General features: G+C 40.1%; 1 protein-coding gene across 1 annotated transcript in view; it reads left to right on the forward strand.

Moving 5' to 3' along the window:
• The window catches only part of ric1 (RIC1 homolog, RAB6A GEF complex partner 1), a 43,396-nt gene extending 33,938 nt beyond the window's left edge, over nucleotides 1-9,458 (forward strand). Inside the window, exons 13-27 of the mRNA XM_084746195.1 lie at nucleotides 229-267; nucleotides 739-849; nucleotides 933-1,022; nucleotides 1,142-1,302; nucleotides 2,884-3,022; nucleotides 3,145-3,261; nucleotides 4,518-4,925; nucleotides 5,086-5,397; nucleotides 5,561-5,719; nucleotides 6,502-6,638; nucleotides 6,770-7,050; nucleotides 7,429-7,641; nucleotides 7,748-7,925; nucleotides 8,615-8,803; nucleotides 9,028-9,458. Coding sequence (XP_084602321.1) covers nucleotides 229-267; nucleotides 739-849; nucleotides 933-1,022; nucleotides 1,142-1,302; nucleotides 2,884-3,022; nucleotides 3,145-3,261; nucleotides 4,518-4,925; nucleotides 5,086-5,397; nucleotides 5,561-5,719; nucleotides 6,502-6,638; nucleotides 6,770-7,050; nucleotides 7,429-7,641; nucleotides 7,748-7,925; nucleotides 8,615-8,803; nucleotides 9,028-9,346 — 2,853 coding nt within the window. The 3' untranslated portion in view covers nucleotides 9,347-9,458. The remainder of the gene's footprint in view (nucleotides 1-228; nucleotides 268-738; nucleotides 850-932; nucleotides 1,023-1,141; nucleotides 1,303-2,883; nucleotides 3,023-3,144; nucleotides 3,262-4,517; nucleotides 4,926-5,085; nucleotides 5,398-5,560; nucleotides 5,720-6,501; nucleotides 6,639-6,769; nucleotides 7,051-7,428; nucleotides 7,642-7,747; nucleotides 7,926-8,614; nucleotides 8,804-9,027) is intronic.
• The last annotated feature ends 7,828 nt before the right edge of the window (nucleotides 9,459-17,286 follow it).

Raw genomic sequence — 17,286 nt, forward strand, 5'->3', positions numbered from 1 at the left:
TATGAAACAAGTACCTTTGTTAAGACTGTCAAGATGTTTGTAAGCTGTTAATAAACTGGGTTATCTGAAAAGAGCATGACCATAAAGCTGAAAACATGTCTGGTCTTAGTTCAAGAAAAGTTAACATTTTTTGATGAGTGTTTTTTATTGGATAGCGGCAGTATGCACAGTTCAGTGGATGTGAAGTTAAGTTGATCTTCTTGAATTTCTATTTTTGTATTCCTCTAGATTCACAGCACATACCTAGAGAGCAACTGGCCCATACGGGTAAGTGTGGGAATGTGTGTGTTTGTAATTTTCACAAAAACGTGTATTAAATCACCTTTGAAGTATTTTGACATCTGAACCTTCTGGCTTCGAATGTGGTGTTATGTGAGGGACACAGAGGCATCTGGTGCCACATTTTCCTCAGGCCACATGTGTTCTCAGACTCTACAGGCTTTGATATTTTTTAATTTGCAAAGCAGTAATGCTAACAAAATAAACAAATTACGCTGCTGTCATAATTGTGTGTGCATAAGAAGAATTATTGTTATACAAGTTTTTTTTCTGACTCCCACCCTATTTTGATTATAGATGGCTTCTGTATACAAACATACTTGACTTGTTAATATGTCGGTGCACTAGTAGTCAGCAAAAATGTCTCTAAAACTGTTTAGTTTTGTATGTGTGTTTGTATTCTGTCAACACTTCATGTTATATAGTTTGCCTTATGGTCGGCTGTGTATGTGTGTACAGTTTGCAGCCATAGACACAGCAGGCCAGTGCATGGCTGTAGCAGGGAGGCGGGGCTTTGCACACTACTCCTTATTCACAAGGAAATGGAAGCTGTTTGGAAATATCACTCAGGTACGTGTCATTGTAGACTGGAAGATAAATAAGTGTAATCGGCAGCAAACAAGTGGTGACTGGAAAGTGTTTTTTCTCTGTAGGAGCAGAACATGACAGTGACAGGAGGTCTGGCTTGGTGGAATGACTTTGTGGTGGTGGCCTGTTACAATTTCATAGACCAGCAAGAGCAGGTGAGGCTGACGTACTGCTCACGACACCATATTTGATTAAGATTCCCACTGTTTCCTTCTATTTATTGTGATTCTAGTTATGTTAGTCTCTTCATGACATTTTCCTCTGTTGACACTAGTTGAGGCTCTATCAACGCTCAACCAACCTGGACAACGCCTTTGCATCTGTCACCAAGCTGCACTCAGACACTCTGCTGCTCAACGTCTTCAGAGACATGGTCATCCTGTTCAGAGCTGACTGCTCCATCTGCCTCTACAGCATAGAGAGGAGGAGCGACAGGTGGGCTCGTCTGTACATATGTTACAAATCCAGTGCAGCAAATTATGAGATGAGAATAGATATCTTAGATTTCAGATATCATTATTAACATCGTGGTATGACATATGTGTTAGCTCTTCTGGGATTTCAAGGATCAAGTTATGCAATATTCTGACCTTACCAGACTATTCTTGCTGTTCGTTTATTTGCCTTTACATACTTAGTAATTATATCCACATTACTGATGATTATTAATCAAATGTCTTGTGTTAGTATTTTATAATAGTCATACCAACATTATGTAGCAAAAATTCTTAACTTCAGAAGGTTACAGCAAAAGCATATCTGACGTTAATCTTATCCCAATGATCATCTAATTGTTTTCCCATTCAGTCAGGCCTGTCTTTGTCCAACTTTATCCTGTAGTTTTTATGTTGAACACATTTGGTTTTTTTTCCTTGTAACAGTAGGGATGATGTGCCTGATCGCTTAAGTGAGATTTGCCCAAAATTTTTCACATCACAAAAGCAAATTCTGAACAGTGCAAACAAATTCAAGTACTAAGCGTGTGAACTGGACCAAAGACAGTTGCACGATGAAACGAATTTAAGTAAGAGATGCTGAAGGACTGTTTAAGCGTGAGAGAGAATAAATTGCTGTATGAGAAAATGAGTTATTATTGTGTGGAAGAGAAGTTGAAGAACCATTGAGTTCTTCTGAAGGGTAGAACAGCTGAACTTTAGCCTTGATGAAGTACTTCGGTTTACTCAGTCTAATTCTAGGCTTATTACAAATGATAATTTGCAGCAGTATTTCAGTGAAATTAATACCCATGTGCTGTATGATGAAGAGGGTGTTTGTTTTGATCTTAAGCACAGTCATTATTTCTTGCAGCAGCATATTGAAATGCTGTCAAAACATCTTCACCACCTGTTGCAGAATCAAGTAGGGCAGTCACAGAGAACAGTGGCAGAACCTGGATGTAATTTAACATTACCTGTCAACAGAAGTTGTAACAGCATCTGGACACTGTTCTTAATGTTCAACAGTCTCTTCCTTTCACACACTCCAGCAGCAGGGAAATCCCTGGCACCAGTCATAATAGTGTTAGGTAATTGTGTTATTCAGCCACATTTTCCCTCGGGAAAAGAGGCTTTCAGTAAAAGCTATTGACCTAAAACCCATCACATGACAGAACCTGGCCTCAGCTTTATGTCTGTCTGAGGCTACACATTGTTTTTATTGAACAGTGTTCGACCAGCCTCACAACCCTATGTAAGAATTGGGAAGATTTCTTCTTCCATAAATATTTTTGTGACTTTTTGTTTCTTTCAGTGACATTATGTAAATTTAATCAGGGAAGCTACCTGAATAAAATATTTCAGTGTGCTGCATCAAGTTCTTTGTCAGTTGGCTTGGAAGACATTCAAAGAAAATGAGAGTTTGTTCATTCAAATGCTGTCACCTTCTATACTGAAAGTTTTTTCAAATACTGAAGAGTTAAAGTCCTTTAAGTCCTTGTCTTTTTTCGTTTGCATTCGTTTTTACCTGGAAGTTACGAGTATACATTATGAATATGTTTATTTCTATTTGATGTTCCAGTCCACACCCAACAGCCAGCGTGGAGTTGTTGCAGGAGGTATCAATGTCTCGCTACATCCCTCACCCCGCCCTTGTGGTCTCTGTCACCCTCACCTCTGTGCGTACAGAGACTGGCATCACATTGAAAGCCCCGCAGCAGGTAACAAAAACACAGTAACATGCTCACACACACACGTACTGATCTGTACTGTCTCTATAGCTTCATGTGCATTCATGTTTTATGTGTGTGTGTGTGTGTGTGTGTGTGTGTGTGCGTGTCAGGCCTGCATGGCAGAGAGCATCATGTTGAATCTGGCTGGTCAGTTGATCATGCTGCAGAGGGACCGGTCAGGACCACAGGTACGAGAGAAGGAGACACCTGCCAACAACAAGAAGCTGGTGAGTCCAATCACCTCACTGAACTTTCCATGAAATATATATGTCAAAAACAAAAAAGAAAATGTTGAAAAAGACACACACATCCTTAAATCTGCTTGGATGGGTGCCGGATCAAAAAGCATATCAAACGTTGAAAGAAACAGATCCGCACACCAAGATGCTCTTGTTACAAGGATTTATCATGCACATTAAGAAACGCTTCAAGCACCCAGGCTCTCAGAAGTCTGAGGAAGAGCCTTGGTGCTTCCTTGCAAAAAAAAAAATCCTTGCAGTGGAAGCTTCCTGCTGCGTGGATCTGTGTGTAGAAACTTATGATTACAAGTAAAATTTTATCCCTTGCTTTGCAGCAGATTCTATAATGTTCATACAAATAATCAGTAATGACATTTTAATTAGTTTTGTGGATTTGGTACATATTTAGTCATGAATGTAATTTAATAAGCAATGCAGTGATTCAAAGTTACTTACAGTATGTGTTCTGAACCAGTGCACCAAGAGCTTGATGTTGGTTTTTTTCCTGTGATTTTGCAACACCAAAATGCAGGAAAAAGGAGTGACTGATACCGATAATACATTTTACTCTGTATGCAAGCTGCCCAGCTTATGTGTACAATTTGCTTACAGCTCACTAGCGTTTATATCAGTTTTATGAACAGCATCACTGGTGTATTTAGCAATGGTTGGCAGGTGATCTTATTGCTGGCAAATGATCTTAACTGGAGGTGCCAGTTTTATTAGTTCTACAACTTTATAACAATCTCAGACACTAGTAAATCATGTGTGGCTCTTCATATTGTTGACTAAAAAGTTGGTAATGTTTAAGCAGTAACCGGAGATCAGTTTTTTTTAAAAAAGATAATGTGACCTGAGGATGGGGCTGAAATTTTAGCGACATTGCAATATAGCCTACTGCAATTTTCAAATGATGGGAAGCACAGTTTTTTAAAGGCTAAATATGTGTCGAAATACCATTTCAAATTAAATATAATTTGCGAAAATTTCCTGTCCTACACCTCATATTCTACAGACTTAAGAAAACACAGGTCCCTGCAAAAAGTACACATAATCATTTAATACGTTTTTACTATATTTATACTTCTTATATACTCTCTTTTAGTGTCGACATGTATGTTTACTCTGTGTTACTATCCCTGAGCAATGGCTGATAACTTGCTGCTGTAACATAAGAATGTCCCAGCTTGGGATAAATGAAGTACATCTGTCTATCTAACTAACACTTTTTCATTCTCCCCTAGCTACCATTTTGTCCACCGGTGGTGCTGGCTCAGTGTGTGGAAAACGTGTGGACCACCTGTCGCTCCAACAGGAAGAAGCGCCACCTGCTGGAAGCCCTGTGGTTGTCCTGCGGTGAAGCGGGCATGAAAGTCTGGCTGCCGCTGTTTCCCCGGGACCACCGCAAGCCCCACTCCTTCCTCTCCAGGCGCATCATGCTACCCTTCCACATCAATATCTACCCTCTGGCTGTGCTGTTCGAGGATGCCCTGGTACTCGGGGCAACCAATGAGACCGTCCTCTATGATGGGCTGCAGGGATCCTCTGAGCCACTGGAGGCACTGTTCCCCTTCTGCACCGTAGAGAGGACCTCCCAGATCTACCTCCATCACATCCTGAGGCAGCTGCTGGTTCGCAACCTGGGTGAACAGGTATGTGGCCTAAAAAATCAACACAAATACGCTTTATTCAGACAAACTTTAGTCTTAATGTTGGCATTCTACAGAGCATGTACATGATAATACAAACAGTTCGATATCATGATGACTCCCATTTGTTCTTTCCTCTCCTTTCCTCTTTATCTCACTGCAGGCTTTGATGCTGGCTCAGTCATGTGCCTCTCTCCCCTACTTCCCCCACGTCATGGAGCTGATGGTGCACGTCGTGCTGGAAGAGGAGGCAACATCACGGGAGCCCATCCCAGACCCTCTGCTGCCCACTGTGGCCAAGTTCATCACCGAGTTCCCCCTCTTCCTCCAGACCATCGTCCACTGTGCCAGGAAGACAGAGTACGCCCTGTGGAACTACCTGTTCGCCGCTGTGGGAAACCCCAAAGATCTGTTTGAGGAGTGTCTAATGGCTCAAGACCTGGACACAGCAGCGTCCTATCTGATCATACTGCAGGTGGGGACACGCTGACACCAAAGGCACATGTTCAGTTATCTTTTCCTAACATAATGCAGAGATGATCAAAGACAAATAGATTTAAAACCAGGTTTCACTGTGGATTCCACACTAAATTTGTTTAAATCTGTCTGTTCTTCTGTTTTCGTTCCTCTCTGTAAAGAACATGGAGGTTCCAGCGGTGAGCAGGCAGCACGCCACTCTACTCTTCAACACGGCGCTTGAGCAGGGCAAGTGGGACCTCTGCCGGCACATGATCCGATTCCTCAAAGCCATTGGCTCTGGGGAAATGGAAACTCCGCCCCCAACACCCACCACTCAGGTAAAGAAGGACAGAAAGTAAAGAAATAATTTCTATACACATTTAATCTGCAGATATCAGTCAAGGAAAAGTTACAGGCAAAGGGTCTCAAATTTCAGGCCATGAAGGTGGAATAATTCTTTCATTATTGTTAAATGAAACGATCAGTGTTTCTATTTTTCCTTTCTTCCTGTCCACACCATCATAAATGACTGGCATTTTCAAATATATCAACATTGGAGTGTTTTCAGACTATCTGCTTTTGGTGGCTTAGTGTGGATGAGGGCCAAAATTGACCAAAAATGGGCATGTAAGTAAATAATATGGTACAAAATCAGTCATTTATTTGTTATCCATTTGAAGAGCAGCACAACAACACTGTTGGAAGATCTGTGGAAGCATCAAGCAGTTGAAACTATTTTTGGAGATATGGAATCCCGAATACTTGCCTTATGATGTGTCTTAGAAATATTAAGTAAGCAAGCTGAGAGAGAATAGTTTTAAAAATAACCGGAAAAATATGTATGTGAGACATGACACAAACTAAATTAATACTTAATTTAAATATATTTGTATGAACATTTTCAGACAACTATTCATTGTTTTGTTTATTTACCTCAGTTGTGTCACTTTTGTGCGTGTGAGTTGGAGTGAGAAAAACTGATCTATTTGAAGTGAAAATTCCTTCTGTGAGACCAAACAATGTGTGTAATTGATGATTGGCATAAAGAGATGACTTTTGTACTTTATACAAACATTAAACTGTAAACATGAAATGATGGCCTGTGTATGTCCGTCTCTAGGAACCCAGCTCAACTGGAGGTTTTGAGTTCTTCAGAAATCGCAGCATCAGTTTGTCACAGTCTGCAGACTCCATCAGTACAGGAAAGTTCAACCTGCAGAAGACCTTCAGTATGCCCTCTGGACCCTCTGTTAAAGGGTATGCACACTCACACAAACACACAAGTACAGTAACATGCATTGTGAATAATTTCATTATGTTTTGTTCAAAATGTTCTCACTCTAACATCTAAATGTTTCCACTTTCTCTCCTGCATTCATTTCTGTCAGTCGGGATGTGGAGTGTGCAGAGAACATGTATATTGACATGATGCTCTGGCGCCACGCCCGCCACCTGCTGGAGCAGGTACGCCTCCGCGACCTGGGATGCTTCTCTGCGCAGCTGGGCTTCGAGCTCATCGGCTGGTTGTGTCGCGAACGAAACCGCGTGGCCCGTGTTGATGACTTTGTTTCGGCGTTGAAGAGACTCCATAAGGATTTTCTCTGGCCTTTTCCTGTCATCCCTGTGGGAAGCCTCAGCTCGCCGCTGAAGAATGGACGGTGTCGCAATGGTGAGCGACACTGACCAAATCTCACATAATTCAATTTCAGAATCAGAATCTGGATTAATTGTCAAGTAGGTTTTCACATACAAGGAAATTACTGTGGTATGTTGGTGCATAACAATAAACAGTACAAGAAAAATATAAATTAAGATTAAAGCAAGTACTGAAAGTCAGTATGTATAAATAGAAAATAGAAAATTGGCAGTAACATGAAAAAAAACGTAAAAACAGTAGAGGAAAGTATGTACAAAAAATACTTTATTTAAATGAAAGTGCCGCACAGTTTCTGCAGGAATGTGCAGGTTTAAGTTTCAATAATTTTGTCTCTGTCCCAGTATTTCATGCTGCTGTTGTTGTTTTTGTTGTTGTTGTTGTTACTCACAGTGCTGAGCACACGGCTGTTGAAGTCGCAGTCAGCTGACAGCCTGTTGAACAGCGACATGGACACAGCACCTCCTCAGGCGGCTCCCACCAACCACACCTGGCTGGACGGGATCGGGCAGAGGGCCAAAGACATGGACACGGCCTCGTCTGCTCACTCCAATCAACACTCACCACAGACACATGATGCATTCCTGTCCCTGCTCACCAACAAAGGTAATAAAGCTTAAACAGTAAACCCCTGTCTACTTATTAACATTCTAACCTCGTCTTTTTCTCCGTTGTTCCTGTTTAAACATTCTCTTACTTCTCGCCCCTCTAGTGGAGGAGTACAGCGTCGGCTCGGCCACAGATCTGACAGAGACCAGCTCGGTGGTGGATGGTGACTGGACGATGGTTGACGAGAACTCGTCCACTCTGAGCCTGAGCCAGGCGGAGTTGGAGCACATCTCCATGGAGCTGGCCAACAAAGGCCCGCACAAGTCACAGGTGCAGCTCAGGTGAGATACTCTCATTAGGCAAACAACTGTCTGTCTTTTGACAGGAAGAATGTGAAACGCTTTTTCATGAGACCAGCTCCAATTAAAACGAAAAAAATAAATTTTCTTACAGGACTCATGGTGCTGGAGGCAATGTGGTTTTGCGAATGCTTATCTTTCTCATATTTTTTGGGACTACATAAGTTTAACGTACTTTGTATTAAGAGTGCATTGAAGACTGATATAATTACCTGAAAACATGACTTTAAATAATTAAACATTTTAGCTGAAAGTAAGAAAACTAACTAGAAAATGGTTACAGCCAGACCCGCCTGGCAGGATTATGCAGGATATTTATCTTATATATTAATGGAGAAATTGACCTTTTTTTTAAAGCTTGAAGTGAGCAGATTTTTATTTTATTTTATAACTTTTCGGGTGTAAACAGTGGACTAAATTATTTCCCTACCATTGGCATTTAAAGGAAATCAAATAATGTGAAGGTTTTGTGTTTGTCAAGTGATTTTTTTTGTTTGTTTGTTTGTTTCTTTTGTATTGTTTGCTTTTGTCTTTTACTTTGGTTTGAATATTTAGGTTTGCTTTTCTCTTTATTTGTGCTTATATATTTGCATAAACATAAAAATATGAGTAAAGAATAAAGAAGACAAAGGTCTATGATGTAAAACAGAATGTCTGTCTGTGTCCCTCAGGTATCTCCTTCATGTGTTCATGGAGGCGGGCTGTCTGGAGTGGTGCATCGTGATCGGTCTGATCCTGCGGGATGCGAACGTCATAAAGCAGGTGATCGGCTTCCTGGACAGCCCCGAGGTTCCTCAAGAAACTGTGCAGAGTGTCCGAAGCGGCTTATTGGCTGTTGACACGTGGGCCTCCAGCGACTGGTGGGTAGAGCATGTGCATTTATTACTGCTGCAACTAACAGTTACTTTCATTATAGATTCATCTGTTGATAATTTTCTCGATTAATAGATTAATTGTTTGGTCTATGAAATGCTAAAAAACATTAAATATATTTGAACTGTTTTAAATTGACTCAAAAAGGATTAGCAAATTATCAGAATTAGAATTTATAGTCTGATCTCTCCTCCTCTCATCTTTTTTCCAGCCTGGGATACAAACCATTTCTCAACCTGATCCAGCCGCAGCTGCAGCGGCTGATGGATTCAGCAGCAGGTGAGCAGGTGCAGCCTGAGGCCTTCCAGCCCTCCAGCCAGAGCTCCAAGCTCGGCGGCCCAGAAGGTCTCGGAGGCGCTGCGGTGCCACGGGCGGAGGACAGTAGAGGAGTAGCGGCTCCGCTGGGCCTGGCCCTGACCTCCCTCGAACCTGCAGGAGGCTTTTCCCGTCCCCCTTCTGAGGACTGTCCTCCTGAACAGACAGAGGAGCAGGGGGACGAGGAGGGAGCCTACGACTGCACGTTGTCCTGAAGCCAGGAGCCTCCTCTGAACTCTAACCTGTGAACTTTAGACCCCGGAGGGAAAGAGGAGGGAGCAGCAGTGGCTTGAACAGACTTTTGTGTGTGTGTGTGTGCGCGTATGCGTGTGTCCCTGTGTGTCTGTGTGTCTGTGTGCATGTGTGTGTGTGTGCACAGAAAGTACCTCTCCTGCAGGTTCTTACGTCAGTCAGTATTATCCACTCTTCAGATTTGCCCTTCATCTCAACTAGACTCCCTGTGGATACTGAGCTAACAGACAGAGCGACAGACAGCCTGACTGGCACAAACGTGTCACAGCACAACCATAGACAGGGTTCAGTCTGATGGTTAATTTCTAACCGGTCTCGTTTTACCAAAATGTGCTGTTCGACAAGAAGCCACGTGTGTCAGTTAGTGTGTTTCTACATCAGGTTGTGGTGTTTGGAAGCTGTAGACCAGCACAGGAAAGCACCAGGATTTTTTTTTTTTTTAATTCTGAGACAGATGTTTTGTGTGTGTAGCTTTTCTTTGGCACTCAATCAAGTGCAACTAGAGACTTTGAAATGTTTTTTTTTCCCCTGTCCAGACAAAAAGCTCCATTGTTTCCTTTGGTTTCAAGGAATAGTTTGGGTTATTTGAAGTGGGGTCCTATGAGGCGCTTATAGTAGAGAGCATTAGCTACAGTAGATGGTGGTCAGCATGCCTCCAGTTTAGGGAAGCAGAGAGGAGTACCACCACTGAGGTCAGGCTGTGGACAGGATGTGCTGCAAATGTATTGTAGCCACCTAAAAAAATCAATATCAGTTTATACATAAATACGCCAAATATCACTGTCTCCAAACCAACCAAACTCCACAGGAGAAATCCGTCATTTAACCTTGCAGAGATGCGAGTTGCTGGTCTACCGCTGCCTCACTCTGTAAGTTTATTTGTGTGATTGTGTGACTCGGTGAATCTGAACTGTCCTTTTAAAACACCAAAGTCACACAATAACACTATAACTAACACATTGAGTCAGCAGTACACCATCAACTCCTGGGTTCTGTGAGGTAAAATTAGTGGAGTCTGGTTAATTTGGAGAGAGCAATATTCGGTTTATGTAACTGGTTGGTTCCATGCTGGTAATCATCTCTGCTTCCCTAAACTGGGAACTGGGGATGTGCTGACCACCATCTATTGTAACTAATACACTGACTATTGATAAGAACCACATACAGCCCCACCTCAACAAATGATCTACACTGTCCCATAAATACAAACAGAGCAAAACATTTTGATCATGTATCACAACATCATGCTACGTCGCTAAATGTAGAAATGTAGAACAAAGCTCTAGTCATGAACCATTTACAAGATGCACCGAAGTGTGTCTGAGCCGACAGTAAGTGTGCAGGTCTGTTTGTGCAGAAAGAGGTGTTTCATACTTTCATACCTCATATGATTTTAAAATATTTTGTGATACCTTTTTCAATAATGTAACAGTGTACAAGATAACATTATTTTTCTATCAACTACACCTTGTCCCACTTGAGTCTCCCTGTACAAGAAAAGAAAAAAAAAAACGCTCATGGTATGAATTCTATGTAATTCTTGAGAAGTGACGACCTTTAAAGATTTCTAAGAAAATGATCTCTGAGAAGAATCCACTGTTGCGAGTGCAGACTAGTTTCTTACCACTTATCAGTACCTCTTATTCATGTATTTTTCATGCGCCGACGCTCCCGACTTTGCTCAAGTCCAGGCCCAAAATGCTCGAGAATCAGCCGTCTGCTTTTCTTTAATGTGGCCCAGATTTTAGACAACCAGCCAGAGCAGCGAGCAGATTTAAGACTGTAGTGCAGTGAGGGGCTTGGGCAAAACAGACGCTATAAAAACCAAATTATGTGATGCTTTATCCAGCTTTTAAACACACATTTGGGTGTCAAAATGTGTTTCCTATCATCAGCGAGGCAGATAATTTCATATTGTGTTATTAAAGCCATCCTACTCTGTAGATTTTGTACCTATACTTTGTCGAAAGAGCATAATTTGATTCCCTCGTCAGTAGTGTTAACAGTGACGCGTCAGTATCATTTGAAAGTGAGGATGAGATTTCTTCGCTGGTTGTGTAATGTGACCCTCATCTTCTGATAAGGACTTATATATTTCGTCCAGTTCAACATGCATATCACATCCCTGAACCGCTTGAGACAATGATATTGTGTGGTCTTCTTTGGATTTCTGAGTGTGTGTACCACATTGTATTGACATGTTTGGTGACTTTAATCACATGCAATTTATTTTAATTGTATTAGTCTGCATTATTACATTATTTATTGGCATTGTAGCTGAGTGGTAATTGCTGACTTGATGCTCGGTTTGTTTTTATGACTGATAACAAGACGTTTCCCCACCTTTTAGTTAATCAAAGTCGTGTATTGGCTCTCTACCACAAGCACTAAAAGGTTCATCACAGATATGTCAGTATTATATTGTGCAATGTATTGAAATGTTACTCAGCTTTATTTTTTGTGTTCTCTACTTATTTTGTTGTTGTTTTTTTTCTCCCCAACTGTTTGCTTTTACTTTTCATGATAGACCAAATCATATTTTTCGGATTCATTTTTGCTCTCTTGTCGGTACAAGACGAGTTGGGTGTGTTGAAAATTAAGACTCTTCAGCAGTTTCTGTTTTATGAATTGCCTGTATAGTTAGAACACTATTCATGAAAAGGGCAAAAATGACTACACAACAAAGTGTTGCTGTCGCTGATTTACTGTCAACATGAATCCTGTTGCACCCTCCACTCTGAACAAGCCTACAGCTACACTACGCTGCTGCGCTGTAAGCTTTACTTGACTTGAAAATGGAAAACATGATGAACCAAAGACTTAACGTCCAGAGGCCTTCTGTTTTAACTGGTTGCTTCGATCAAGCATTATGCAGAGGGAAAAAAAAACCTCACACACAAACACACACATCCATACCCCATCCCTCTCATCAGAAATATAACCGCTGATGCTCCAAACTAAACTAATGCTGACAGCATACAAGACAATTTCCTACGGAAATGAATATTGCAGATCTTTTCTGGTTTCCTTCTCTGCGGGCGAGGAGCGGTCGGTCGGTCAGGTGTGTCAGCGCTCCCTCCCTCCTGTGTACAGTTGTAAAAGTATTGTCTGTTTCCTGACTCAGAGTAAAGTTTTTTTGTCTGGCGCAGGAGCAGCAAACATCCTCAATGCAGTGTAAAGATACTCTCTTGTACATTTGCCTTTTCTACTCATGTTTGGTTTTCTACTTCATTTTTTCCTTGTACATACAGACCAATAAATTATTTTTAAAACTGCGTAGTTTGCTTCATTGAGTACAGCTGTTACTGTTTTTCACTTTATTTTGAATTATAATGTGATCAGCTGGTTTGTGTGTGATGGAGAAGTATTAGGGCCAAGAGAATGATTTGAAAAGTGTAAAATCCAAATGTTGAGCACAAACTCGAAATGGTGAGGCCAAAGGGGAAATGTTAAGGAGAACATGGAATATGAATAAAGTGTAAATGTGAAGAATAAAATCTAACTTTCGTCATTAGTGCCAGGCATGAGGGAGAAAAAATCAATCAGCGAGGAGGATTTTTTTGTTTCAAATTTTGCATTATGAGAATAAACTAGAAATATTGAGAAAAAAGTCAAAACGCTGAGAATAAAGTAGAAATGTTGAGGACAAAGTCAGAATGTCAAGAGGAAAGTTGAAATGTCAAAGTTGAACTTTCATTATTAGTGCAGGCCTAAGAACAGAGAGAGAATCAAGTCAAAATGTTGAAAATGAGCTTGAAATGTAGAGAATAAAGGCCGAAATGTCAAGAATTAAGTTCAAATCTTTTTTTTTTAATCTTGCATTTTTAAGAATAAAATCAATGTTGTTTTTAACGCCAGATTTTGAGAAAAAAGTCAAAACTGCACTTGAGATTCACAACATTTCAACTTCCGCTTCTTTTTTATTTTTTCTTACGCGTGGCCCTAAAATTGTTGGCCTTTCCATTTTATTCTTAAAATGCAAAATAAATTCTTTCTTGTCTAAAAATTCTTCCTCCCCTTATCCCTGGCCCTAATACTCTCCCCTTGTGTGTACATGTAGTGAAATGACACCAATGTTGTAAATAGAGGATAACACAATAAACATGAACGTAATAAGCATTTTAATTACTGTACAAGTGCTAATTTAATTCAAGCTTTTTGCATAATGTAAAATCATCCCCTCCATCCAACAGATGGATACCCTGTAACCAGATCAATCCCAATAATCCCAATCGCAAACAGTCGTATCGATCACTGAATTCCAACTAACAGACAAATATGCAATTTAAAAAAAAGCAAAACAGCAGTTCAAAGGAGAAATGTAACTGTTACAGTTATTTAAAGTGTCAAATCAATCACAAAAAAAAGAATAAAATGATCAGTCTTGTTTAATAAAAAACTAATCTTAATTTAACTTTCAGAACAAAAACTGAAAAGTTAGAGAAATAGGCATAGTGAAAGGTCAAGATGTTGGACAAAAAAAAAAAACACAGTTCAGGTAACGATAACAAAACCGTTAACATATTAAACATAAAAAAAATACAGGACATCCTTCAACAACAGGCATTAAGACATTTTAACATGTATCCCAGAATAGATTTCACTTAAACAGATATGAACATTTGTGTTAGATTTTCCTCGACTGTTACATGTGATGAAGATAAAGCTACATCCAAGTGTGAGTTTACACTGAACAACAAAAACACACTGTGCAGCGCTTTGTCACATTAATACATTAGATTCTGTCGCAAAGTGACTATTTAAATTCACTTAATCCTATATATTTTTTTCTATGTTAAGCTCTCTAGCAGCGCTCGGTGTGAGCTTTAGTCTGACAGTGGGAGCACCAACGGCGTCGGATGAGCCAATTCACAGCGTTTAAACATCTCGCGGCTCCATCCCACATTTACAGCAGTTCCTCCCATGTGTTCTTGCTTTTAGAAAACCAAAACTCTTCTTATTCACCAGCCCATATAATCTTACAACTCCAACAAAGCTCTGATTTCTGCCACAACTTGAAATAATCAGGAACTAACAAACTGTTGGTGGTCAGAAATATGAACAAGCTGAATATATTTAATCTCTGTTTCCATGCTTTCCTTCAGCCTCAGACAAAAACCAAACACTCTGCCACTTTACAACAGATTTCTAGAAAAATATTCATTTACATTGTTAATAAAGCTTTTTCTCCCACAGGTATGACTTCAACACTTGCAATGAAACAGATTTAGATCTTCTGCGTGTCTGTGTCGCTGCACAGCACTGACAGACATCTACACACCGACGAGCAGTGTGTGTTCATTCAAACACATGGCTTACTTCAGCTGCAATCACTGAACTCTAGTGTCAGTTTGTTATTTGCAGGTTCTCATCATTAGATGTTAAGTCAAAAAAAAAAAAAGACAAGAAGATAAAGAGCTATTTCAGAAGCCCTGGTTGCTTTTCGGTGTCCACAGTAAAACTCGTTTTGTGAGAAAAAAAAAAAAAAAAAAAAGCACATTCATAGTTGATTAACCATTACAGACTGACAGACTACACAGCTTAAATACAATGTGAGCTGAAACCTCAGAGAGTGATTGATTGATCACAGTTCAGGACACACCTGGCCAGCTGTGCAGAGTGAAGGAGACACATCTGATCAGTCAGTTAGTGTTTCTGTTTCTGCTACGGCTCACGCTGACTCCATTACTAAGAGTTAATGCGACAGCGTCTGTTCAGTATATTCAAAATGAACCATAGTGGTGTTTCTTCTCCTCGTTTTAGCACATTTACATCACAGGCCGTTATTTTACAGTCTTTATATGAACAGTAAAGTTACAGTAGGGTTATGTCGAGGATATCTGTCGCAAATGGCTAAAACATACAAAAAACACAATATGGTTCTTTATGGAGAACAAATAATGGTAACACTTTATAATAACTATCATTAATTAATGGTAAATTGAGAGTTAATTAAACTTTAGTTATTAAATTTTAACATAATATTTAATGCTTACGAAATATTAGTAATGCTATAATTGGAATAATGTTTTTGTTATGTGTGCAACAATAAAATATTTTACTAATGTAATTAGAATTACTGTTTTTGTCTCCTATCAACTGTAATACAAAATATTATTTTTATTTTCTATTACACAAACAGCAGATAAAACAGCAGAAATTAAAGCATTGCTAATACTTGGTACACATTATTTATTATTTGTCATTGAATTTAGTTAGTAATTCATTTACTGCTAAACTATCAATTTGCCATTTATTAATGGTGATTATTATAAAGTGTTACCCAAAAAAGTGTAAAACCTCTACATTGTTGACCAACAATTTCACCAGCCAATCAAATGCAATTCTTCTTTACAGTCCAAGTCAAACTCGTCACAGCAGATGTCTGACAGATGTGATATCAGTAGCTTTGCTCTGCAGTGTTCAGCTGCATCACACCATCTTCCTCAGCAGATGGAGTTCTTGTTCTTGTGGGGCTTAAAAGTTGAGACTGAAAGTTCACTCAGCTGAAAGAATGTACTCTCAACTTTTAAGCCAACGTGGACGAGAAGGGACAAAAATGTGAATATCTACATTTCCATGATAACCGAGCAAACTCCATCTGCTGGGGAAGATCGCGTTGCTCAATTCAAAGCTCCAGATGATCGATCAAAAGCTCTGGAATAGCTACTGGGTGGATGTTGTTATGAGATTGTGCATAAATGAAAGAAGCATAGTAGGACAATCTGTTTTCAACTTGCCAAGTGCTGATAAAAGGCTGTGATGGGTTTAAAAACTTTCCGACAGACAACATAAAAACTGTACAGTGCAGCACCTGATAGCTTTTAAGACCACTGAGACGTTTGTGTCCACAACAGTAAACATTTTGTGCGTCTTTGGAAGCAAAATATTAAGGCCTCCTTCATGTCAGCATTACTTAGATTGAGTGAAGCCAAACAAGACAACATGGATCACAACGACACGTCATCACTGGGTGTAAAACGTGTAAAAAGTGGACAAAAGACGAGTTTTGCTCAGCTGATCTCCAGAGTGCAAAAAGAAAAAGACGATCTCCCAAGTCTTTACAAGCTGATTCCACCTGTGATTACATTTCAGAGGAGTCGAACTGCCAACAGCAACTATGTGACATTTGTCTGTGTTTTAACAAATTTCATCAAGGTGTGGGACTGAAGGCAGGTACGGGACAGTCGCTCTGATTTTTTTGATAACACAGGAGTGTGATTCAAAGATCAAAACACAATGGAAACAGACCTCTTCAGATAAACCTCTCAATCTCAAATCTCCAGTTACAAAACATCCCAACCAGTCTTAACGAGAACATTAGTAACTGTTATCTCGGTGTCGAAAACTAGATTTTCATCATTGTGGAGACAGTGGGGACTTAAAAAGCCCCTCTCCCCGACACCTTCCAACCTTTGACTTCGGTAACTTCCCAAAAACCGGCAATCCAACATTCACACCCTCTTCACGCCATAAATGCCCACCTGTCTGAAAATACGCGCTGTTATCCCTGTATTTTAATGATTCGGAGTCTCCCCAAACTACTTGTGAAACGAACAGCTTTGTTTCTAGCGTAACCGGGGGCCTGACTGTCAGATGGGGTCCACGTGAAGCAGACAATGTGTGAAACAGGTCACAGTAACTAGACTGAGGTTGTGATACTTCGGCTCTAGACAGAAAAAAAAAGATGCAGCTCCTCATGAGACGAGTGAAATATTAGCTGCACAAACCACAAAAATGAGTGGAGAACAGTTGGATAACACAAAGAGCTGTCTGCAGAAACACCAATGTACACATTATACATTTCTTGGACAAATTTCAGCACAACTTAAAGAAGAGAGAAATCAAATTAACATTTTAGCTCAGTGCAACTCCTCATGAGGTCAAGAATCAGCCGGACATC

This window comes from Lutjanus erythropterus, chromosome 20 (genome assembly GCF_056507025.1).
Source record: "Lutjanus erythropterus isolate fLutEry1 chromosome 20, fLutEry1.hap2, whole genome shotgun sequence".
NCBI lineage: Eukaryota > Metazoa > Chordata > Actinopteri > Lutjaniformes > Lutjanidae > Lutjanus > Lutjanus erythropterus.